A 25,651-nucleotide genomic window follows, 5' to 3' on the forward strand; every position below is an offset into this window, starting at 1 on the left:
CTGTTTACTCTAGCTGTTTGAGCTTAGACCTCAACATCAGTGGCAATTTAAAATTCTGAGTTACAGTTTATCTCAGATTCTCCCCAGTACAGTAATATAAAACTAGCAGAAATATAGGAAGAGGCAGACAGTTTGTACTCTGCCTTTTAAATGAAGAATAAATTCTTATTCTTTTCACTTTCTTTCAGATGGAGCTCCAGGATGATGGTGTCACTATGGGCCTAGAGAACAGCATCTCAAAAGATATAATATCCATCATAAACAATGTGTTTCAGGCACCCTGGGGTGGTTCTCACACCTGTCAGAAAGATGAAAAAGCAGTTGAATGTGGTCTGTGCCAGTCCAGCATTCTGTGTTACCAGCTGGGTTTTGAGCTGCTGGAGCAGCTTGCTCCAAAGGAAGAAATCAGGCTTGTGGTAAGTAGAGCAGGAAAAGGTCTGTATTATTGGTCTGCTGGAACACCTTCTCTATTCTCATTCCACTGTGTTCAAGGGAGGAAAGCTGCACTGACTTTTGACATGAAGGATTTGGGAGGTTAAAGCAAAAAGACTTTACAATGAACTGTAAAATTTCCTAAGTTTTAATTGATCCAAAGAACCCAGGGAAGATGGCAATATTCATCCACCATGAACTCTTCCCACATGAGCACTAAGGTGCTATTTCACTTTGTAAGTGCATCATTCCAATCCTACCGTGTCTCAGATAAAATGTGAAGTGTTAATACTTAGCTTTTGTTAAAAGTGAAGAGTGGATACTTCAAAATGATTAATGATTTTGAGTGAACCAGTTGTTAAGTGAGCAAGCCTTATTGGAGCTTGACTATTTGGAATGCTGAGCACTGTGGGAAAAGTGAATTTACTTTAGGTTGAGCATCCAGCTTTTCAGACCCGGATATGTAATCTCCAGTCACTAATAATCATAGAAGTTTTCTGTAGATTTGCAGAAGAATTGGAGCATTTTCTGTGGTGGTAGTGGTATGATTAATGTATTTTAAGCTGGATGTCTATTACATGTAGCGGTTCCATCTGTTAGTTGAGAAGAGGGCATCATTCAATTTATTCTGATACTAATTTGCTGTGGCATGTTAATAGCAGATTTTTCTTAGGGTTTTTTCTTCAGTGGAGGGAATAGCAATGCCTTTTTATGTGTCAGATTTTCAGAATTTCATTTGATGTGTATGCTAGAAGGAGATATTTTGCACATGGTATTCAATAACTTGTGCTAAAAAAAGTCATCTCATGCCCCTCCAGTCCAGATTCTCATCTCAACTGAGAATTAGCGAGTAGTGCACTCTTTTGGGTGCTGGGACACTTCCAGAATTCACCTGGAAATTTACAACAGAAATGTCACAATGGAACCTTTAATCCTGAGCTCCTTGCCACAGGCAGAAGTAACTCCAGCATGGAGTTTACATTTTTCAATGTACAAGTGGTGGAGGTAGGTGCTGCCCCTAAGCCTGTAACTCCACAGTAGTGCAGGGAACACCCTGCTCCTGTCTGTTACTCCTTTCAGGCAAGGATGACAAACTTGAAGTATTGGCCCTTTGAATCCACCTCAGCTCCAATATGGATATACAATATCTTTTAAGTCAGTGTCTGAAAAACACTCTTTTTGTCAGTATGCATTTGCTGATGCAGAATGTTAGATGTGCAAGTGATTTGAGTGCACAAATGTACATGGAACAGTTTGAGCTCAGTTGGTCACAGCAAATGTAGCTTAGACAGCAGGATATGGCCTCGTGTATGTAGTTGACATCAAGAAATGAATTTAACTTATTATATTCTTAAAGGAGCCCACAGATAACCTGGAGGATAGTCTTCTGTATACTAGACCTGAGTTTATTATAGGAACTGAAGGAGAAGAGGAAGACAAATCAGCACCAAAGCATGGAGAAAACCCAGGAAATCACACAGAGACCACAGAAAATGCTGGTAGGTAGAGGCTGAAAAGGTTATTGCAGTAAGGCTTTAAAAGAAATGCTTATACTCATATACAATACAAGTTTTTGAAGCAGTCTTTCAAGACCAACAGTGCACAGTCAATTTTTTAATCATGCATTTAATTCTTTCAACATCTTAATTGAATAGGCTCTAAATAAGTTGATATCAAGTGTGACTATCTCCCAAAAGTATTGAAAGAAGTCTTGGCATTTTGAACATATAAAGCAGCAAAAACATTAGATTCCACAATCCATGCTATGCAAACTTTACTGACTGCAGACTTAGTGTGCCTAGAATTAATTTACTAATTTATCTCTTATCTCCTTAACATTGTTTAGTTTCATTTTGAATTCATAGGTCAAAGAATTTTAATATTGTCTGTAATTTACATTTTTAACAGCAATAAAGAATGACACAGAAAGGAAGTTTTGTTATCAGCAACTTCCAGTTACCTTGAAGCTCATATACACTATATTACAGGTAACATTGATTACTTGTTAGTTTAGTTTGTATTGTTGGTGAAGTAGTGTCATTGTGTTGAGAGAGAAACATCTGTTTACACAGGAAATGTCAAGGTTTGAAGAACCAGACATTCTTTTTAACATGCTGAATTGTCTGAAGATCCTGTGTCTTCATGGGGAATGCCTGTATATAGCAAGAAAAGACCATCCACAATTTCTTGCCTATATTCAAGATCACATGTTGATTGCAAGGTGGGTTTTTATGGCACATTTTGCCTTCATACTTTGTTGGTTCTTCAGGTATACATTTGTTGTAAGTGTCAAAGAATTTGCAACTTCACTATGAAAAATAAACAAGAGTGGTAAAGAAGTGTGGAACAATTAAGAAACCTGTATACAAGTTATTGCACTGGCTAATTAAGATGTTAATGAAATCAAGGTAACCCTGCATTGTCCATCATGGCTACTGCATTGTGAACCCCCTCTTTTGCAATGAGTAAGAGTCTCTCATATTAAATGATACTATTACATGAAGCTGATGTATCTTTCTGGATGCTACAAAATAAAATAAAGGATGTTGCAGAGGCAGACATGCAGTTTATATGGCCTTAGCATTAAAGCTGAGAGAACAATAGTATTTCACCTTATTTTTATGAGGAACAGAAGGTTTGTTCACTTAGAGTGAATTGGATTGACATCTGTGCATTTTAAGATTCTCTTTGGAGAGAGGGACTTCTGCAGAAAACTAGCTGAGTGAACATCAGCATATAATCTTCTATAATAATGCTTGTCAGCAGTTAACAGCTGCTCTGTATCAATTTCACTGAGCATCTCCCAAGACTTAGGGTTTTAGCAGCCTAAAGAATCTGTCCTGAATCTAAATACCAGCAAATTGTGAATATCCAACTTCTTAGTTATTCGTGGATGCACATAATTTGTGGTGCCAGGACAGTTCATGTGGCTTATCTGGTGTAGCTGGTCATGCTGAAACTCCTAATTGATAGCACAGATTGTGTTCCATGGCAGTTGTCTTGAATTAGGCAAACTATTTCAAAATGAAGTATTTCAAAGTGAGGGGTATTTGAATTTTTAAGAAAAAATGGTGGATTTTAAAGAAAAATGCTGTAATGGAAGATTTGCAAGTAGCTCTGTCTTCCTACTCTGCTTTTACTACAATCTACTCTGTAGTATTCACATAAATGCCCAGCATGGCTCATAAAGATTTTCATGGAAAGTTCATTACATTTAGAAGGAAGGATATGAAGGGAGTGTCTTTATAAACAGGCTTGCTCTCTTTTGTCTTGCTAGCTTATGGGGAGTTGTGAAGTCTGAGTTCTCTCAGCTTTCTTCCCTGGCTGTCCCACTTCTTCTTCATGCACTTTCACTTCCTCATGGAGCTGACATTTTCTGGACAATCATAAACAGCAATTTCAACAGTAAAGACTGGAAGATGAGATTTGAAGCAGGTAAGCCTGAGAAATGGTCTTTATTTTCTCTGTTTCTTCTCTAAAGAAGTAGAGCTTTCTCTACAGTAACTGAGGAGACACCTAATAGATGATGATCTTTTTGCTGCTTTGGAGAGTGTTAGTTTGGTGCTAGACTATGGCACAACAGTGTGCAGTAAAAGGAGAAGATGAGACATTTTGGATAATAAAAATCAAAATGACAGCTCTTTCTAGCTATATTTCATTTTTGCTTTCTCAGCTGTGCATATTTCTAGGATAATTTCTGTATTAGTCAGTACATAAACCATTGCCTAAATAAATATGCCTGTTGTCTCACTGCTACAGTTGAGAAAGTGGCTGTGTTGTGCAGATTTTTGGATATTCACTCTGTGACAAAAAACCACCTACTGAAGTACTCTTTGGCTCATGCATTCTGCTGTTTCCTGACTGCTGTGGAAGATGTCAACCCAGCAGTGGCTACAAGAGCTGGGCTTTTGCTTGACACCATAAAGAGGCCAGCTTTGCAGGTGAGTGCACTGCATGGGAAAAAATACATTCCAATGGGAAACTGGCTTTTGACTTGAGGTTCAGATGTACAACATTACAGTCAATGCTAATACCTCTTTAGGCAAGTGTTACTGGTCTTGGTGCTTGACATATGCACAAAATAGCCAAGAGAAATTATACTGCCCTACCCACAACTTAGAATCATAGAACCATTTACATTGGAAAAAAATAATTTTTAAGATCAAGTCCAACCATAAATACTTTAGTGGTTGCAGTGGTTTACTGTTGTGTTTGAACTGCTGTTGAAGAAAAATGATTTTTTTTATTATTTGAAAATAATTTGATGTTTTTGAATTAAAAAACACATTCCTAAGGCTTATGAGACACTGCTGAGCTCACAGTGAGAAAATATATTTGAGCAAAACCAAACATGGTCTTGATCTTTTCAAGATTTACTTAGGCATGTAATTTTATGAATGTGAGAGATCCTGCCAGTCAGGATTCACATGATTAAATCTAAACAGATACATAAACAAGAAAAACATGATAAAAAAAGAAGAATCTCATAGACCAATTCAGTTCTAGTTCTCTGTAAAGTAGAATGAATATGTATTTTGACAAGTTCAGGGTTACTGTGTACAAAAAGCTGTTAATATTTGCTAATTTAATTCCATTTGGTACCTGTTCAAAATAGTTTCCAGAGAACCTGAGTTCAATGCCACTATTACTGAACTTGGGTTCAATGATACCATTATACTGCACTTTGATATTCAATATGTGGGCTTTCTTCTCAAGCTTCAATCTTGACACTACAGACAAAATTCTAATGCAGATAACGTACAGAAGAATTTTGAGGCAAAGTGCCTCTGATTCTCTTCTCAATGTAATTTTTCTTCTGTTTAGCCTTGGTGATTCATTCCTTTTGTAATTAAGGGCTTGATTCAGTTTACCTAAATATAACATTTTTCTCAGATGGGGACTGTGAGCAAAGTACTTTGATATCATGTACCAAATATGCAGTAGGATAGAACTTTGCCTGTACTTTTGTATTGCTCAAAATCTTAGAAAATTTCACATTCAAAATGTGATGCTTATTTATCTCATTCCTTATGTTACTTTCTCTTTTGTATCAGTAGCATTAGTTCTGATTTAAAGGACTGGTAAGAAAAAAGGAGCTAAACCTTGATCCTGCACTAACTGACAGGAGAAGTTATGAGCTTTAATCTCCCTTTGCTTTAAAAATCCTTAAAAGAACTCATATCTCAGTCATGTGTTGTTTTCTTTGTTTCCCTTTATAGGGTCTCTGCCTCTGCCTTGATTTCCAGTTTGATACAGTTGTCAAGGATAGGCCCACAATTCTTAGTAAGCTTTTGTTACTTCATTTTCTAAAAGCAGATATCCCAGCTTTGAGCTGGGAGTTTTTTGTGAATCGCTTTGAGACCCTGTCTTTGGAGGCACAACTTCATCTGGACTGCAACAAAGAATTTCCTTTCCCAACAAGTAAGCAGAATTCAAACCAATCTGATCACTTTTTATCAGCTTCTGGAATTTTAGCTGCCTGCAAAGATCTGAGAGAGTTGCAGTTTCACATTTATAAATTCTTTGAAATTAGCTATTCGTTCAGGCCAAAATAATATAAATTAAAATAAGCATTTTTTACTTCCTGTATACAGAGCAGGCTGTATTCTGTTGCACCTTTGTGTGTCAGGTTTTGCTAGGATGTGATTTAGGATGTGATTGACAGCCTTGGCTGAATTATGGTGTGGTTCTACAATCACCTGCAACCTGCATTAACCCACTTGTCCTGCTGTAGAAGTTCTAATGCTGTGACATTTGCATTTCTCCACATCACAGGTCATGCCCAACCCTGTCCTGTGGTAGTCTGCACAAAGTCAGCCCTAGAAGTTGTTTGACCCTCAAAAAAGCTCCAATGTATGGGGCACAGCAAAAGAGATATGTGGATTCCTGGAGCCAGTGCTCACTTAACTATTTTTGCAGTGACAGATGTTTTTAAGTGTTTGCCCTGTTTGTACTTGGTTTCTTGATGAGAAAGCAAATCTCCTTCCTTTCACTAGAGAGGTACTAAAAAATAATTAATGCATAATTTTTTAGGATGCTGAATAATTGAAAACTTCCTAACTCAAGTGTCAGATCTATTTTCACTGATTTTCCTGGAGGAGATGGGAACAGCTGTTTGAACAGGGCATGTTCCCTCAGTAGCCTAGTGCTTCCTTCTACTTTTGCATGGAGCCCAGTGCCTAAAAATGTCTAGGTGCTGCTCCACAGGAGAGGGGTGGAATTGCAAAGATACTTTCTTCTCCATATGTGAGTAGCTTGACCCAATGCTGGGAGTGCTGCTGTGGCCTGAGGAGGGAGGCTTGGCACTAGTTTCTAACACCTCTGGGTGCAAATGTAAGGCAATATCTTTAAACAGGAATATTTTGGAGTTATTTAAAATAAACAGAAGATAATTTTCGGATTTCTTTTTAACCTTTCTCTTTGCTGTTTCAAAGAGATGGGTGATGCAAAGGATGGGTTCACTGACTTCAGTCACTCAGATGATTAAACTCAAAGGGTTCCAGTGCACTGTAGATATAAGTATGGAAAATAATTGGTGATCCCATTAAGATATGCAGTGATACTGCTGATAACACACTGTAACTCCATAATCAACACTCACAGGTTTTTTGACTTCAAAATGAGGATGGGAGGTGAAGGCAGAGCAGGAGGTTAGTAAGACAAAACCAGAGGCCATGGTTAGGGATGAGCACACTAAATGTGATCCATACTTGTGAGATTTCTATCCTTTTAAATGGGGAGCACCTCATATTCTCTTAGCCTGAAATTGAGTTTTGGTTTCAAGAATCTGTTTTTGATCAAGTAGCAGCATAATTTTTTTAACACAGTAATGCCTTTTGGGGTTTTATGGTTTTCAGAATGAGAGCATGCAGATGAGTACCTTGCAGATGGACCCCATGGCCCATTTTAAACTTTCTTGGCTTGAGTGGGCCCAGTTGCATTTGGCCCCTGGCAGCAGCAGGGCCTCCCCAGGCTGTGGAGTGACTCCTGACATGGTCTGTTGTGTTTCCAAAGCCATCACTGCTGTCCGGACCAATGTGGCCAACCTGAGCGACGCGGCGATGTGGAAGATCAAGAGGGCGCGGTTCGCGCGGAACCGCCAGAAGAGCGTGCGCTCCCTGCGCGACAGCGTCAAGGGCCCCGCCGAGTCCAAGAGAGCGCTGTCCCTGCCCGAAACCTTCACCACCAAAATCCGTTAGTACCTGCCTGCTCCAGACACACCATCTTCTCCCCTAGGGCCATACCTGCTGATGGCAGCACACTGGAGGTGTCAGTATTTATCCAACTGGATGGCAGATTTAGGGTTCTGCCTGCTTTGGGCATTACTCAGTCAGTGACAAGTTAGTGAGTTTGGCAAAGAACGTAGATGTTGTGTCTAGATGTGTCTGCTTAAAATGCCAGAATAAAATGCTCCAAGACTAGTTTGCCTTTTCTAGATCTTAATTTTTATTTGTGGCTAATAAACAGTAGTTTTGTCTTAAATAGATACAGATTTTACAGAAAGAATCCTCAATTACTAATATATTTATTAATTATAATTATTAATCAGTGCATGTAGCATATGCTAGATGTCTTAAAAACAGCTGTTAATGTCTCAAATGAGTTTTTTAATATATTCAGAATTCTGTTGTTAAGGAGGCAGTGTCCATGCAACACATCATTCCTGCCAGCTTCTACAGGAGGACCTAGGTGCTGGAAAACCATAGGATTGCATGGAGTGCCATGCAGATACCTTTTCAAGTAGAAATAAAGTTTAGCTGTTCTAATTTAGATAATTTTGCAAACATAGATTGGTCTTTATATTCAAATTGGACTCTCACATTGCTCTTACCCATATAATAGGAACTGTTAAACTTTCAAACCTGGGTGCTAGTGAGCTATTAACTTAACAGGTAATTTTCTTTCCAACACTGCAATATATATTCTTTCCAACACAATCCCCCTGAATATTTTGGGATACTTGGGTAATCCTTCATGACCAATTACTGGTGCTGCACAGGGACTCCTGTGTGCTGACTCTTGTACCAGCAAACTTAAATGTTGGAGAAAATTAGAGTTACAGAACATGGTGCACAGAATCTGTAGGCACAAGTGACATGTTCCAAGCATTTACACTCACTGCCTGACAACAGTGCATGAGTAAATGAACATAAATGTGCTAGCACTGAATATATGCTAAGTGTGAGATGTCAGTGCTGCCTTGTTAAACAGAGTTGCTCTTGTTTTTTTTTTAAAGCTGTGAGCTTGACCAGACATGAGCAGTCTGCACCAGCACTTGGAGGAACACCAGACCAAACACCAGGTGGGTGTGACAAAGGAGGTGTGTTTTGATGGAGCAGGAAAAGGAAGGCTCTAACTCTGACTTTCTTGCTGAATCATGAGACAAGCTTACACAAGATGGAAGTTGTCTAAATGGCAGAGTGAATCACATCTCAGAATGGTTCCAAAAAGTGTAAATTGAAACTTTGCTCTCAATCTGTACTGAAAGCTGCCTCCAGTTGTAAATAAGACTTTGGAGTTGGGAGGAGGTTATTCGTCAGTCAGCTATGCCAGCAGTGCCTCACCCTCTTGTGTTTGATTGCTCACAAGTAAATATTTGCTAGACTGGCCCCATGGCTCACCTGTTTTGAGTCTGATCCTTGAGTCCTTCAGGTTTTGCAGACAAGCAGACAGAATGCTTTTGCCTGTCAGTACTGTATATTATACTCCCCTCTGCATGCTTATAGATACCTCAAGTCCCTTATTTTGTACTTAGTGACATTTTCTGAAGATGTCATCCTTCTGTCAGGCTTCTGTAGAATAGGTAGCACATCAGGATCCAAATAATCTCTCAATAATTGTGGCTATTTGCAGTTATTGTGCAGAGTGCTGTGTAGACTGATGATTTGGAAGTAAAAAATTCAGATCTTTTCATGTCCTGCCTTCAAGTCTTGGAATACTTCCAACAGATGCAAATTCCTAATCAAAATATATCAACTTACTTGATGATCAGCTGAAAGGAAGATACCTTGTCACTGTGGGAGCTGAGCTGAGCTGTGAAATTAAATAGGGGAGTTTCTGAATTGGCAGGATATAGCCCTGCTGTGCTAGCCCAGTGAGAGCTGGAAATCAACCAGCTCCTTACAGAACATATGTGTGGGTTGTCACAGGCTCACAGAGGGAACAAGGGACATAATGTTGCAATAAACAGTTGTATCTGTGGATGATTGTTCTTCGTTTAATGGCACCAACCACCGCTAAATACTGGGCTTAAAGGAATTTATTGCATAAGAAGTGTCAGTCTCACAGTATACATTGTTAGCCGTTGTGGTTTTATTAGATGTGTTTTGGTATTTCTACATGTTGCTGTCGAGGCTTAGGTAGTTCATCATCTAAGGTTAAAACAAAGTTTCCACTAAAAATGTGTATATAAAATGTTTCATGTAGCTACTAACTACTGATCTCAAGAAAATTCTGATAATATGATTCAGAATATGACAGATGATTGGGAACTAGAAGGCTAATTACTGTCCCTTTTCTTCTGCCCAATATTTATTATTTCTTCCTAAAAGCTTAAATGTTTGTAAAAATGTTTTTTTGAGGTTTGTTTCAGTTTTTAGCACTGCGTTGGCAGTACTGAGCATATCAGATTCCTTTAGGACTGGCTCCTAAATGGAGGATGTACATCTGTTGTAGAAAAACATTTATTTTATACATAGCCCTTGAATGAACCTTGAATGAAGTTTTCATGCTCATCTGTTCTTTCTAGATTTAAAACAGGCATCCTTGCACAGTCCAAATGCAAGGTGAATTCAGTGTGCATTCTGTGTGGATTAAACACCAGGATCATGCATTTGTTCCTATGTCCTCTTCAGTATCCTGAGCAGTCAGTGAGAGTTTCATTGGTAGGGATCACAGCTGGGATGATGAATGATGTATTTCTGATCTGATGCTATATGTGACATTGTGATATGCCTTAAAGTAATTTGAAGGTAAAGGGGTCTGATATAAGGGGCACCTGAATAAAGAGATGAATCTTTGGAGGTAAGGCTAGGTTGAATTCAAGTGTTGAGGCTGTATGTTACCTGGCTGTTTGTTTGGGGATGTTAGAAGGTTTTAAAGAGGGTTGGGAAGGATCTGTGTGTGTATCTATATACCTTGTGCAGGCACATACAAATGCACATGAATTTTGAGGGATAAAAGCTACCTTAGCCATTGTAAAGACAGAGCTGTCTTGGTTTTGCATTCCTAGCTTGGATTTAAGCAGGCTCATGTGGTAACAGGATACCCTGTATTTTGTGTTGAGGAAGTGAATGTTTAGTTCAGGCTTGATATAATCTAAAATTCATTCCAGACAGCAGAAGAAGTTTTCCGGACTCTGAAGATCTATTAATTAAACTGGATTGTACAGTTTTGTAGTTTCAAACAAGTAGTTCTCCATTGCTGTTTTTCTGCAGGTTCCTACATCAGAAATAAAAAATGGGGTAGCTGACATTCCATAGACTTGATCCTTAGTAGAGCTATTACAAAGAAATCAGGGTGAAGCTCTGTTCACTCTATTCTGCTGTACAGTTTTTCCTGAGGGTGTAAAGTGTGAGAAATGAGATCTTTAATGCATCAGAAAGTGTAGTAATTTTTCTGGAAAAGTAAAATGTCAGGAAATGTCCTGAGAAGTATTTGTAAGCTAGTGTTAGAGTTATGAAACACTTTCAAAATTGAACATTTTATCACTAAGCTTCTGAGTTATATTGTTCAGCAAGAGAAAATAAAATGGTTTAATCTATTCAGATTAATTACTCTTTGAATTCTGTTTGGAGAACCAGTATTTGTTTAGAGCTCCATGATCTTTCATTCATTTTATCTCCTTCTGTGTTTCACAAAAAATCTCACAACATGTTATAGAGATGAAAATAAATAGGGCTGAATAATACAGTCAGATATCATCCTTATGAAGATTGTGTCTTTATGATATGATTCCACAGAAAATTTTAACCTGGGTGTAGTATTATATAAGAATATAAGATTATTTCTCAGTTTATGTCCATGAAGCTAAGATTACTTTCTGTGTATATTTTTGAAGTACTTCTGAAAATGGTTTTTGCTTTATTTCTGATTCTAATTATTTTGGAATTGATTGTTTTCTTTTTGTATCTGCAAATCTTGGTCCAGCAAAAGCTTGGGTAGAGAATTTCCATTTTGAAGGAAGGTTTTTAAGTAAAAAATCCCAGTGAAAACTGGAACAAAAAATATTGTATTACATAAAGTTCATTATTTCTTCTAACCCAAGCAGGACCAATAAAGGAAAGTTATTCTTAATAGAAGTGGACCTGAAAATTCCTGCCCCCTGCATAGTTTTAATTTTCACCTGTCATAGAAATGACAGCCATCTCCCATGTTTTGCAAAACCAGCCAAACAAACCTTTGTTCACCCACCAATACAAATGCAGCTTACTTTAAAATGATTTTTAAAAATTGCAGACATTGGAGTTTTTCTTGTGAAGAACCTAAGACAGATACAGTGGTACCAGCAAAGGAGTCCTTTGTCAGAATAGTGTTTCACACTGAAAATATGGGTAAATTAGAATATTAAAATAACACTGTTTATTTATAAGTTATTTGTAGTAATACAAGTTATTTAAGAGAAGTACAGATTCATGCTAATAGGGAAAGTCTTCATTCTTTTTTAAATAATGATTTGGTACAATTTTTCGTATTTCCTATCCTTGCCACTGGGAAAGACTGATGTGTGTTAATGTTTACTGAGGAAAGACTGATAACCATACCAGATGAGAATTTGGTGGCAGTGAGATTCGATGGATGTGGAAGAATAATAATGTGGAATTCGGCATAAATGCACTGGGATGGGAAATGAGGTGCTCCACTAAATACGAGAAAACTGAGAAATGGAGTTAAATATACACAGTAGGTGTTTCTGTGCAGTTGGACCTGGGGCAACAGAGGAACAATGTCCTCAGAAATGCATGCCTGTATCCTGCAAATTCACTGTGTGTATTTGGGCAGAAATGGAGCAGTGAACTCTGGAAAAAAATTCTGGTGTGTTCTGTTTTTTGGATTTACAGAATTGTCACAGTGTTCTCCAGTGTCTGATACCAATGTCCCTTGTGCCTATAGGACAACCTTCTCCAGAGAATGACAACACAATAAAAGACCTGCTGCCAGAGGATGCTGGCATTGACCACCAGACTGTCCACCAGCTCATCACAGTGCTGATGAAGTTCATGGCCAAGGATGAGAGCAGCGCCGAGTCGGACATCAGCAGCGCCAAAGCGTTCAACACGGTCAAGCGCCATCTGTACGTGCTGCTGGGCTACGACCAGCAGGAGGGCTGCTTCATGATTGCACCTCAGAAAATGCGTGTTTCCACCTGCTTCAATGCCTTCATTGCTGGAATAGCACAGGTAGGTGAAGGCACTTGTTCTTGCTGCTATTTGTTATTGCCTGTTGTTGAAGTAATGGTAGCACAGCCTTGGTTGTAGCAAAATAATGAGGTAATTGTACTTCAAGCTTCAGCACCTTTTCAGCTTGTGAAAGAATTTCATTCCACTGGTAGTTTAAAGTTGCTGCTTCACTGGCAAAGAGGTTATAGTTTTGTGTGTTTAGAGGCATGCAAATACTACTGCTGTATGCAAAACACAGTACAACAGATTAGGAGTAGAACTTCACTGGCAAAGGGTTTTACCTAATGTTCTCAGAAAGAGAGTTTCAAGAGTTCAATGAAGCTTGATTGTTTCTTTTGCTATTGGAATCTCTTAGTGCTTTACATGCACGTGTTGAGTATGTGGCTTACTTTCCAGACAGAAAATATTTTCCTGACTTGTTTAGGAAAAAATGACTGTCTGAAAATGCCTGACTTTAACAAAGATGGGGAAAATGATGTTGGACCATCTGTTTATACAATATAACCTCTGCCTTCTTTCACTAGCCTTTGAATGCCTTATTTTCCTCAGTAGTATTTCCTCCTTTCTTCTTCAGAAATACCTGGAATCTATGTGTTCCTGTTTTGTTTCCCTGTGTGAATGGTCTGTGAACTCTTGAACATTCTTTACTTCGAAGGAGGCTCATTTTTCTTCCTTACAGTACACCAGGAACTTTCTGTTCTCACTTTCCTAGGGAGTTCTATTGCCATCATGAACTTGTGCCTATATTGGTATGATAAATGACCAAGAACATCCTTGCCTTGTACCTTCTTTCTCCATCTTGTAAGGAGGACCATAATTTTCTACCTCACAAGGCTTTTCTAAGGCTCAATTAATTCCCACTGATGGAGTAGTGGGTGATACTGGGCTGAAAAATGTTTCACACTTGTAGAGAATTCCTGTTTGCAGTGGAGCATCATCATCACTTCAATGCTTTTTCCTTATCACAGTCTCTGAAAAAGGATTACCTTAGGGGAAGAAGAGGCATGTGATTTCACATGTCTACTGTAACCTTCAAACATTGCTCAAAGCTATCCTTGTCTCTTCTGGATCTGCAATTGTTACCAAGATTTTCTGGTTCGTGCATTGGAATCAGTGATTTTTCAAAGTTAAAAATGATGTTGATAGTTGGAAAAACTTTCACTGCTGAGGAAATGTCAGATATCCATATTTCAGGTGGCAAAATAAAAGGTGTTAATGCAAACTGGGTAGATGCAAATGCATTGGGTTCCGTTGTCCCAGAGCACTGTGGCTCTGTGTTAATCATCTTTCATTTGTGCAGTTTTAAATTAAAGGGTGTAAAATGAGATTCAGATCTGTTGCTCTTGTATTTAGAGTCTGGAAGTGGCAGTTCAGATCACAGGGCAGCATCTTCCACATTTGTGTTTTCCAAGTTTGGAAGCCCAAATTTCAGTGATGATAATTGACCTGATTTTAGGACTCCTTACTGCAACTGTAAATATCAGCCCTTGCCTTTCTCTTCCACCTTTAAAATGTCTTGTGTGAGCCAAATTCACTATTTGTGTTTAAAAGCTTTATAATTGAATCCTGGTTCCTCTGATGTCAAAAGGGGTTTGAGAGCTTCAGTAGGCCAGGATTTTTCTCTATGCAGCAGACATTGACTTTAATTTGTATTTTGGGAGAATTATTTTCTTAGCTGTAGGAGAATTATTTTCTTAGCCTTGTGTTTGGAATCCTGTTTGCTACAAGAGAAATGCCATTTGCAATCCAAAGATGTATGAAATGCCATTTGCAATCCAAAGATGTGTTTACAGAGTGCAAACTTGGTACTGAGCTCTTGAGATCTGTTTCAGTTACTCTTCTTTCCCAAGCCATAAATACCGCGTCAGCACCAAAAAGGTGGGGATTAGGTTGGTTTGCTGGTTCGTTGATTTTGATTCCAAGCTTGATTCGAGTGGATAGTTCAATTAAAAAAAAGTAAATCCGATGTCTCAGTATTTTTCACCGTAAACTCCGAGTGTTCCTAAATCCCGCGTTTCTCTGCGGTGGCGCTGTGTGCCCGCGCGGTGGCGCTGTTGGACAGCGCGGGCTCCGCGCCTCCTCCGGCTTCATTCCTTTATTTCTGTATTCCTCCATTCCTTTATTCCTTTATTCCTCCATTCCTCTATTCCTTTACTCCTTTGTTCCTCCATTCTTTCGTTCCTTTATCCCTCCATTCCTTCGTTCCTTCGTTCCTCAATTCTTTCATTCCTTTATTCCTTCATTCCTTTATTTATTTTCCTGCAGCAGCTTGAAAATTGGCTCTGCTCAGCACCAGGCATGTTTGTGTTACAGGATTGCTCCGTTAGGCAGTGCTCTGCCTGCTTTGTATGGATGAGCTGTTCCTAACTGTGCCGTGTAACTATCACTCCCAGGGGGAACACAGCAGTATGGGGTAGGACCAAATTTGGTGAAGATAAATCGTATATTCCACTGGCTCACCCTACATGGATAGACATGGGATTCATCTATTTATTCATCATGTGCAACACAAGTATTTGAGACAGCTGCACATCAAACTGGAGAATTTTACAGGAAAGGCATCTGGTCTGTTTGTTCAGGAGAGAACTTGAGACCAAATTAGTCTCCTCTGCTTGTTCTAATAGAAGCAAAAAAAAAGAAGTATGGAGTGTTTAGATGTAGAGAGCTGCTGGTAAAATGCAGTAAGCCCACTGAAACTGCAGGGGCATGTTAGATCCTGGGGTTGTGCTGGGGCTGCCTTGGTCTGCTCTTACATATTCCCAGGTATCAAGCAGTGTAGGGCAGCATCAGACACAAGGGCTTTGTGGAGCATTGTTAGGATCTATGTAGCTGCTGATTTCAGCATGTGTGATTTTAAAAATAGCTCATGTTGGAAGATTGATAGGAAGATTAAGAAAAATAGCATTGCAGTTTCAAGTGAAAACACAGTTGTGCCAGGGTAGTGGGAATATATGGCTTCACTGCACTTTTGAATCACTCCTAGGATTCAAAGCACTAGCTCCAAGTAGCATGATGCTCTTCAAAGACAAGGCATGTGACTAACAGTAATCACATCAACCTGTCTGCAGCAACACTACTACTTTATTTAGAGCAAGATATTTTTCATTTGCTTTAATCTTGGATCCTTTAGGATTTCTGTGCTTAAACTTCCTGCATAACACAATAAACACTCTTACTTTTGATGGCAGGTGGGAACCTAGTGTCATTACCTGAATCCAGAACCTTGGTTTAAAACACCCTGATACTTAATATTGCAAGCCTATTGAGAAAAAATTGAAAACTGCCAGTGCAATGTTAGAATGCTAATAAAGCCCCCAAATCACCAAACTACTCAACCCCCAAAACTCACAAATGCATTTTGTCTGTTAAACATGGGATATAAATGCTATGGTTTTGTGTATTGAGGCATGATCAACTTGTGCCATAATGGAAGGCATAATACATTTTTCAGCATAATATATTTTATGAACTTGCCAGTGTATTTTAAAATTTAAACTGTGCTGGATTAAAGGCTTTCAGAACACATTTTCTTTGTTTCTTTCTGCCTATCTGGCTAGAATGAGAAGGTGGCAAGCTTTAGAAAGCTTCTAAATTGTAGTGAGATTTCCTTAAAATCATCAATTTCTTTTCACTAATACCTCAACTGTATTAATTATTTTGCTTTTTGACATTAGTGGATTTGATTTTGAGGAGGTAACTCCTGTGTTCCTTTCAGGTGATGGACTATAACATCAACCTGGGAAAGCACCTTCTTCCCTTGGTGGTGCAAGTGCTGAAATACTGCTCTTGCCCTCAGCTGAGGCATTACTTCCAGCAGCCTCCTCGCTGCTCCCTCTGGTCTCTCAAGCCTCACATTCGGCAGATGTGGTTAAAGGCTTTGCTTGTAATTCTCTACAAGGTGAGTGCTCTTCACAAAACCTTGTCCACAGAAAAATGTACACTTCAGCTTGAAATTTGTTATAGGGAACACCTAAAAGTCTGGTAAGTGAATGGAACTGTAAAGGACAATTTTCTTTGATTTAATTTCAGTGTCTGAAATAGTTAGGATTTAGTCTGTGTCTGACTTCCTCTGTGCTTCTGCAGTCTTTATTCAAGAGTTTACCTATGAAAGGAAAATATGGATATTAAAATATTAAAATTATGTATGATATTCCAGTGAGGAGTATTTTGAGTAACTTAGAATTAGTTTTCAAAAAACAGTAGTGATTTTAAATGGAGGAGTGTGTCAGTTTAGCAGTTTGTATTCTTCAATTGAATGATGCTTTTAAAGAAATGCTGCTATAATGTAGTGCCTTTATGCACTGAAATGGAGCTGTGAATACTTCTGATATGCTTAACAAATTTCTAGCAGGTCTATAGGGCGTAAAAGGAAGTGCAGACAATAAATGTTAGTAATACAAACTTTTAAGATTTGATTAAAATAATTCTGTGTACAATGCTGACAACAGTCCTGCTATTTGGAAATGTGTAATAAAGGGAAGGCAAAGGGCATCCAGCTGACAATATTATTGCAATTTTTCTGTTTTAATGCCTAAATGCTTATCCAAGGAGAAAAGTTTAGTTTTTAAGCTGAAGTTTTCTCTTTTGCTGAACAGTACCCCTACAGAGACTGTGAAATCAGCAAGATTGTACTTCACCTAATCCACATCACAGTCAATACCCTCAACGCTCAGTATCACAGCTGCAAGCCCCATGCTACTGCTGGTCCTTTGTATAGTGACAACAGTAACATAAGCCGGTACAGTGAAAAGGAGAAAGGTACTTGTAACACTCTAATTTGTATGAGAGTCATTGATTTGATTCATTAAATCTTGCAGATGTTGTAGAAATATGGTCTGAAGTTTAGAACATAATACTTGGGATTGAGTCTGAAATGTGACTTACCTGATTGACCAGCTTAGCCAAGTGTAGTAAGAGACATTCTCAGGTGCTCCATAGGCTGAGCATAGCACAGTGGTCTCACATCTCTCAGGGGGGTGCATCTTAAACTTAATGGTTCAGTCACCATGGCTGGATAGTCCTTGGCCTTTTCTGTGGCAGTGCTAGCTGATCCTGCAAACACACAAAGTGTGCAGCCAGCCTGACACCAGGTTCTGATTTTAATTTGTAATTTGATTTCTTTGTAATAACGTGAAATAATAGCAAATATTGATACTGGAAAGAGAAGACTATGAATTCAGTCTGTAGTTTGCTTTTCTCGTGAAAGGAGCTGAAGTTGACGAGGTTAATGCAAACATGTAGGTGAGTGTAAAGGCAAAAGTTCAGTACTTTGTGTCTGATGGTGAGCTCTGTATGTGCTTGTGTATCAGAGCTATTGTGATGATGTGAAACTGGTGTAAGCTTGGGGCTTCAAATGCCATGGGGTTCCTCAGGTTTCTGAAATTAGTTACATAGTTACATAATCATTAGTTAATGATTAACATGATCTTTTGGTATTCTGTAGCCTTCTTTCAGCTATTTTGCCTTTTAGCTGCTTATTTGCTGTTTGTATCTTCCTTCTCATATAGTTTTTGTAGCATACAGCAAGCTCTTCTCAGGAAAACTCCTTGAAACTCTCTTGTTTTCTTTTCAGTACCTTTTCTTCTTTTGCTGCTTGTTGCTTGTGAAAAGATGTCCAGCAGAACAAGAGCACAGTTTGTTAACCTGAACACACTATTATTCTGCACTAGCAAATTAAAGCACATCTTAATGTACATTTAATCTACATATTGCATAACCTCACTCAGTTGGACATTTTGAATTGCTAGTGGAGGGCTAAGAGGCAACTGTGGCTTTACTATGAATTTGTCTTTTTTTTTTTTTTTTTTTTGAGACAAGTTAATGACTTGATTCGTAATTACTTACTAATGCATTTATAAAGTGCATTAACTTTCTGGATTGAGTCTGAGCCATTTTAAAGACAAATTGAGGTGCCCAAGTACCCAGCTGGTCCAATACTGGTTCCCTGGCTGGCCTTGTGTCTCACTTCAGCATTGTTTCCTTATGTTTACAGTAAGGAGAATAATATTTACTTGCTTTCCAAAGCTGTTGTGAAGGGCTTTGGGCTGCACAGAGGTAAAGAACCATAAATGGGCAAATTTTACTCTTTAAATTCTGACTTAACCCCAGGGCTTGTTCTTCTTCTTTGTGGAAGGGCTTTAGTAAAAGGAGGATGTAGAAAAGTTTTCTTTCACCTGCAAACTTGGAAAGTTGAAGCCTTTCCCACCTTTTCTAAAGAGACTTGTTTAATCACTAGCCAGGTAGTGTGTGTGTGTGTTTCTGTCATCATCAGAAGTGGTGTTTAGATGGGGAACAGATGAGGATTTTGTTGTCAGATAGCAAGAATTCTTATGCTAGAGATGAATTTCCTCACTACTGATCTTTTTTCCTATTTTTTTTGCCAAACTCTGTTGTGGGGATCTTGAGTGTTGTGGGGTTCAAGTGTACAGGTTGCTGTGGAACTGATGCTAAATATTATGACAAGAGCATTTGTTGCTAAGGGGAAGAAGTAGTTGCATGAAAGACATGACATTAAAAGTGATCTAACTTATTAAAGCCAGTTCCTAATGAAATTTTTACTATCAGCTTTGATTTTTCTGGATCATCATTTTAATTAGGTATCTTGTCTCTGATGCCTTTAGGTGGCAGTTTTATAGTTTCACATGTACTAGCAGCTTCCCAGCAATTTCAGAGCTAAAGATATTTATGTCTCATTTAAGTCTTCAGTTTTTGTCCCTTATTTGCCCCTTCACTCCCAGACACCAAGTGCATTTCCTCTCCATATTTGCTTGCTACATTAAACAAGTCCAACTTTGTTTTTCTTTTGTGCTCTGTTTTTATTGTCCCAGTAGTATTTCTTATTTCCTTGGAGATGAATCACTGGATGTAGAATTGCAGAATGGTCCCACATGGTAGATATGGATTTTTTCTTTTTTTAATTTCTGTTTTGTTTTATAATAGCCATTTCATATAGATGATACAGCATTTTTTTTTTATTGGCACACAAATGTGTATCTTTCTCTTTGCCATTTTCATCTGGTCTCAAATCAGGGCATAATGTTTTACTATTACTACTTAGCTCAATCATATCTTTATTCACACTTTTAGGTCTTATCCTGTTATTACCATTATCAGCTTCCCAAGATTATCTATTTCTTCTTTTTCACTTTCTTGTTTTGCTGGTTTATTTCTCACCTTGCCATTATTTCACTAATTTCCATCTTCTTCAATTTACCATTTCTCACTGAGCACTACAGAAATAGTTTACTTAAGTCAGTGTCCCAATCTAGTGTATTTTTCCATCTAAAGAATCTGTGTTATTATCAGTAGAGAAGATCAACTTAGAGTGGTAGAAGCTTTATCATGCTTTTGTTGCACTGTAACCCATTTTTCATTTGTCTCTGACCTTAAGTCAAGATGTAATAAGAATGACAAAGTTAAACCTGGGATACAAATTTTCTTGCAAACTTCATTTTTCAATTCACGTTTAATTAACACTAGCTGAAGTTTTGTTACATAGACAGCTTTTCATTCAAGAAATTGCAGTCTCTTAATAGTAATAATGTTTTTTCTTTCTCCAGCAGAGGAAGACAGTGTTTTTGATGAATCTGATATTCATGATACACCAACTGGACCTTGTAATAAGGAATCTCAAACTTTCTTTGCAAGACTGAAGAGAATTGGTGGCAGCAAAATGGTGAAATATCAGCCAGTTGAGATGAATGCTCAGAGAAGTATGAATTTTTTTGTTGGTATAAACTCCTGCAGAAATATAATTTTCTACCCTTTAATTTCAAGCTACCAACTTTCTTTGTAGAGTTTGTTGCATTGCCTAATTTTAATATAACTACTCTGTCTGACTTTTAAGAACACTCACTTCCCTGAGTGAGCCATCATTCAGGAATCTCAAAGTAGGCACTCCAGAATAAAAATATCTGAAATTAGAAGTTGTTTTCTGAAACATTAAGCTCTTCTGAATTAAAAAACATTTAAGAGGATTTTTAAAAACATTCTTCAACCATTGGACTGAAGACTTTTTACTTAAATTATTTTTTACCAAAAATTGATTTTGTTGATAAGGTGAGACTCTGCAGTAAGCAAATTTGTTGTTTCTGCTACAAATATTATGATTTTCCATTGGCAAAAACGGGGTTTTCAAAAAGTAGGAGCTATTTTGATTTCAAATTTAGGTATCTGGAATCAATAGCCTACAAAAAATTTGAGGCGATTTCCACTACCACCAACCTGCCTTTTTTTTTTTCCCTTTTAAATGTTTGCAAAGGGAGGGAAAGTGATTCTGACTAGAGTGAACACTAAAACTTTTATCACTGTTTTTTTTCTGCATGGTGATTCATATGTGGAGTATTTTGAAATATGGGGCTATTAATGATTAGGAGTATCCTGTTTAGTGTGAAAATATGTAATTAATAATAATAACAACGGTGATAATCTTTGAAGATATTCTCAATGAGTGTGTTCACATAGCAGAGCACCAGTGCAGTGGCAGTGCCAGCAGGTGCAGCTGTGCTCACTGCCCTCCTCCCCAGCATGAGGAGGGAGGACTGAGTGTTGTCATAGCTGCTGGACCCTGCTGGGATCACCAGGGAAAAATTCTCTGATCTCAGGCCTGTGCTGCAATATCCTCACTGCCAATACTACCCTTGCTTCTTGAATCAGAAGCATTCATTTTAAGCCTGTTCTGCTGCAGTAAGTAATAGCTACATGCAGCTATCCCAAGTATCTGTGGAAGTTACATGCCTGTGTCACCTCCTTTCAATGCACAAAGTCAAACAGTCTATCTTCAGGATACATCTGTCCAGGATGAATAGACTTTGGACAGCATTTAGGTAAACTCTACCACCCAAATTGCAGATTTTTATTATTATTTCTTGTAAAAATCCAAGTAATTTGGTGCTGAGGTTGAAACAAAGTGTAGGCGATTTTGACTAATGTCAGTCGTATTGTGCTATACAGATGAAGGTGTCTGCTGGAAGTGTCCAGCTGAGGTAGTATTGGCTGTTTCTGTTTTGATCAGGTGAAATAGAGCTGGCTGAGTACAGAGAGACAGGAGCCTTACAGGACAGCATCCTGCGCTGCGTGAGAGAAGAAAGCATTCAGAAGAAGAAGCTGCGCTCCCTGAAGCAGAAGTCCCTGGACATCGGGAACGCGGACTCGCTGCTGTTCTCGCTGGACGAGCACCGCAGGAAGTCGTGCATCGACCGCTGCGAGCTGGAGCGGCCGCCCGGGGCTGCGGCCCACAGGCACGGCGAGCACGGCCGCTCGCGCCACGGCTCCGCCAGAGCCGAGAGCGCCGACGCGCCCGAGGGCCTGCCCCACGCCGACAGCTTCCAGGAGACCAAGAGGCCTGTCATTCCAGAGGTCAGGCTCAACTGCATGGAAACCTATGAAGTGAAAGTGGATTCCCCAGTTAAAACTGCTGGGCCCAAGGAAGATTTAGATCTGATAGATTTGTCCTCTGATTCGACATCGGGTCCTGAAAAGCACTCAGCGCACTCCACTTCAGACAGTGACTCTTTAGTCTTTGAGCCACTTCCTCCTCTTAGAATAGTGGAGAGTGATGAAGAAGAAGAAACAGCAAACCCGCTGAATGATGAGGTCTCTGGCAAAACTGCTGTTTCATCTCCTTCCACGCCTATCAATGTGTCTGCGCTCAGCCTCAGCACAACTCCGCTGGTACAGTTCAGCATTGAAGATTGCTCCAAAGACTTCAGTTACAAGGATACAAGCAACAGCGCTCCAGCAGGAATAGAGGAGGTCATTTCCACTTCTCCCAAAGATCAGAAGAACTCTTCAGAGTTAGTTAAGCTGGAAGAATTTCAGGACATGTCCTCTGGAAACTCACTAACATTGAAACAGAAAAGAGACCTGCTGCAGAAATCATCTGCCCTTCCAGAAATGTCCCTTGATGATAACTCTGAGCTCAGTGTGGAGGAAATTAAACCTAGTGGAACAATTCCAAGCCCAAATGTAAAGACGGTCCTTATTAAAGTCCCTGAGGATTCTGAAAAGCAAACAGAAAGTGATAAACTTGATACCAATACAGAGTCTGATACTGAACAAAACACAGAGCAGAAACAAGAAGGGGAGACCGAGGAGTCAGAATTTAAGATTCAGATCGTTCCTCGCCAGAGGAAGCAGAGGAAGATTGCTGTGAGTGCTATTCAGAGAGAATACCTGGACATTTCTTTTAACATCCTTGACAAGCTGGGAGAGCAGAAGGAGGCAGGTGAGCTCACTCACCCGATCAAAAATCTTATTTTTGCTTGAAGGTTTTAGTAACAGACCAGGAGATGTGTATATTTATAGTGGGATGTGGGTATTTATAGCATCTGATGTGCTAGCTGAGTGCTTTCAGGTGTTTGTTTCTCACAAGGAATGTGCTAACCATTCAGGTATGATGGATGTGTAAAGAGCCCATTTGAAAAGGAAGTAGAGTTCCGTGACAAAAATACTCATTCTGATGTCCAAGTTTGGGAATGAAACCCCTTGTCCTCTTTTTGCTGGGAGTCAGACAAATGGTCATACCTCTGTGCCTTTTGTCCTGCTAATCTAGTCCATGCTACACTGATTCTCTTTTGGTGTAGTGATTTTTGGCCCTTATTTCTTTTGCCAGCATAAGGCAGTGGAAAGCCTTATCACAAAGTGTAAGGCTGAGTAGGCTTTAGACTTTAGAAGTAAGAGCACTTAGAATAAACCTCAGTTTGCATTTAGACATAGACATATATATTTTGTTTTTATACACTAAAACCTTTTTGTAGCCTTCTTTGTACTGGGTATCCATAAAGTTTTCATGGCTTGTGTTTGTAAAAGATTTCAAATTCAAAGATGGGCAATCCTCTGTACCCTAGGGTTTTTTTCAGTTGATTTCAATGCAAAGTTTTGTTACTAATTTTTTTTCAGGCTGAGAGAAAGTTGAGGTTTAGCTTTTCCTCAGATTCCAATTGGATCTATCAAACCATTTGAAAAACTGTATGCTGCTGCCTTTTTAATTTCTTGGCTGTTTTTTCTTTCCTAGGATTTTTCAGTTATTAGAATTTTACCAGCTTTTTAAACATATTGAAGAAAAAGGACAGAATCCATCAGGCCTCAGTTCTTTGTTGCCTTTAAAGTGAAGGGGAATATTAATACATTTGTGACTTTACTTTTTTCTTAATTACTTCAGAGGGAACCACAGTATAAGTTCTTCCTAGGATATTCCACTTTTACAAGGTGAAATTGTTCCTTGTAATCATAGTTACACTGTTCACTTTATGTTTCAAGCCTGTCCTCCCATTTATGGTTCTAATAAGCTGAAGAACTACTGGAGCTTTATAAAAATTAAAGAGAGCTGAGTGCTTTTGAACCTTTCATTTAGAGCAGCGTGGTCTTGAAAGAATTGTTCAATTAGACTCAGTGCTTTTTTTGACCATTAACAGGGGCCAGTTTTCATGCAGTGATGAACACTGTTACCCTTGAAACTGCTTGGAAGGGCTGTCCCAGTTCTGAAGCACCACCTTTTTAATGCAGAATTTTAAACTGAAAATCTTCAGGATCAAATGCTAGATCAGCAGCCTCTTGAATGGAAACCAATGACATATTGGAGCTAAGGCTTTTAAAAGATGCTAAGCTGTCACTTAAACTACCTTTACATCAGTGGTCTCTCTCTTATTTCCATGTTGGTGGTTCCAATAATTACTTGAGTGGGATCGATATAAAACTCTAAGTGCATTTATTAGTTGGGAGCTCTAAAGACCATAGGCAGAAATCTCCTTTAAAAGGTGATTTTAAGAAATAGTTCCCTGTGCCCTATAAAAATTCTTATTACAAGCACACTGAATCCTTTTAAAAGTACTGGGAATGCCAGATGGTGAATGGATGACAGAAATGATGCACAAAGGAGCATCTAGGGAGAAGGAAGATAAAGAACGTTGGTGATTTTAAATCTGAGAGTTTAAGCACGATTTTCACATGCAGATCCTGCTGCCAAAGGACTTTCAACACTGGAAATGCCAAGAGAGTCATCATCTGCACCAACCCTTGAAGCAGGTGTTCCAGAGACAAGTAGTCACTCTTCCATATCAAGTAAGTTTACCTCTGATTTGAGGATTAAAATCAAAGTTACTGTATTTGTGCATCAGATGCACGTCATGTATGGTAAATTCCTTCCTCTGAGTTCCTTTGATTTGTTTGAAGTACAGCTGTTTTGGATATCATTAGGACTATTAAATCTCTGATGGTTAGCAGGATTTTAACAGTTAGTAGCTAAAGATTTTCACCTGGGACATGGCAAGTTTGACAAGTGTGGTTTTCTTGAATTAAAGTAGGTAGCAGCTAAAAGCAATAATTCACTGAAGCTGAATGTTTATTTTCCCCTGTGAGAAAGCATTGTCAACTGTCAGTGCACAGAAGCAGAAGAAAAGAGTCCACAGAGCTGTTGCTTTGGCCTTTGGTACATTTTTGCTTAGGAAAAAAAATCTCTTGCAATTTTTGTAAAATGCCTTGAATGCCACTTTCTCAGCTGCTTGCTGAAATGTGGTAACTCTTTATCTGGGACTCCCATAACTATTGCAATTGAAAGTGAACTGTGTTGTTAAAAGTAGACCAGACACATGGCTTAACAGAGCACATGAAGATGAGATGTTAAGTTGGAGTTGCCTTAGAACACTTAGCAAAATGGCGTGTCCATCTAGGTAACACATCTGAAGGCCAGTGGAGCAGAACTGTGGCTAGTAAAAAAGGGAGGGAAAATTACTTCCTTTGATACTAATGAACTTCAATTTCAGAATGCTATAGCAATGTTAAATTTTAGTATCTGTAATTCATTGTCTGCTGATATGACTGGA

The 25,651-nt window shown here is 38.7% G+C and overlaps 1 protein-coding gene across 7 annotated transcripts in view; it reads left to right on the plus strand.

The window, feature by feature from the left end:
* The window catches only part of UNC79 (unc-79 homolog, NALCN channel complex subunit), a 104,618-nt gene that overhangs the window by 36,291 nt on the left and 42,676 nt on the right, over window positions 1–25,651 (plus strand). For 6 of the 7 annotated variants that reach the window (XM_079308602.1, XM_079308604.1, XM_079308605.1 and 3 more), the window contains 15 exons: window positions 189–416; window positions 1,790–1,931; window positions 2,341–2,420; window positions 2,505–2,653; window positions 3,710–3,867; window positions 4,192–4,373; window positions 5,652–5,853; window positions 7,447–7,626; window positions 8,669–8,734; window positions 12,544–12,830; window positions 16,546–16,728; window positions 17,426–17,588; window positions 20,390–20,542; window positions 21,844–23,055; window positions 24,783–24,890. In XM_079308602.1, the coding sequence (XP_079164728.1) occupies window positions 189–416; window positions 1,790–1,931; window positions 2,341–2,420; window positions 2,505–2,653; window positions 3,710–3,867; window positions 4,192–4,373; window positions 5,652–5,853; window positions 7,447–7,626; window positions 8,669–8,734; window positions 12,544–12,830; window positions 16,546–16,728; window positions 17,426–17,588; window positions 20,390–20,542; window positions 21,844–23,055; window positions 24,783–24,890 (3,493 nt within the window). The remainder of the gene's footprint in view (window positions 1–188; window positions 417–1,789; window positions 1,932–2,340; window positions 2,421–2,504; window positions 2,654–3,709; window positions 3,868–4,191; window positions 4,374–5,651; window positions 5,854–7,446; window positions 7,627–8,668; window positions 8,735–12,543; window positions 12,831–16,545; window positions 16,729–17,425; window positions 17,589–20,389; window positions 20,543–21,843; window positions 23,056–24,782; window positions 24,891–25,651) is intronic. The other variant, XM_079308603.1, reaches the window with a different exon arrangement.

The sequence above is a fragment of the Erithacus rubecula genome (assembly GCF_903797595.1).
Source record: "Erithacus rubecula genome assembly, chromosome: 6".
Taxonomy (NCBI): Eukaryota; Metazoa; Chordata; class Aves; order Passeriformes; family Muscicapidae; genus Erithacus; species Erithacus rubecula.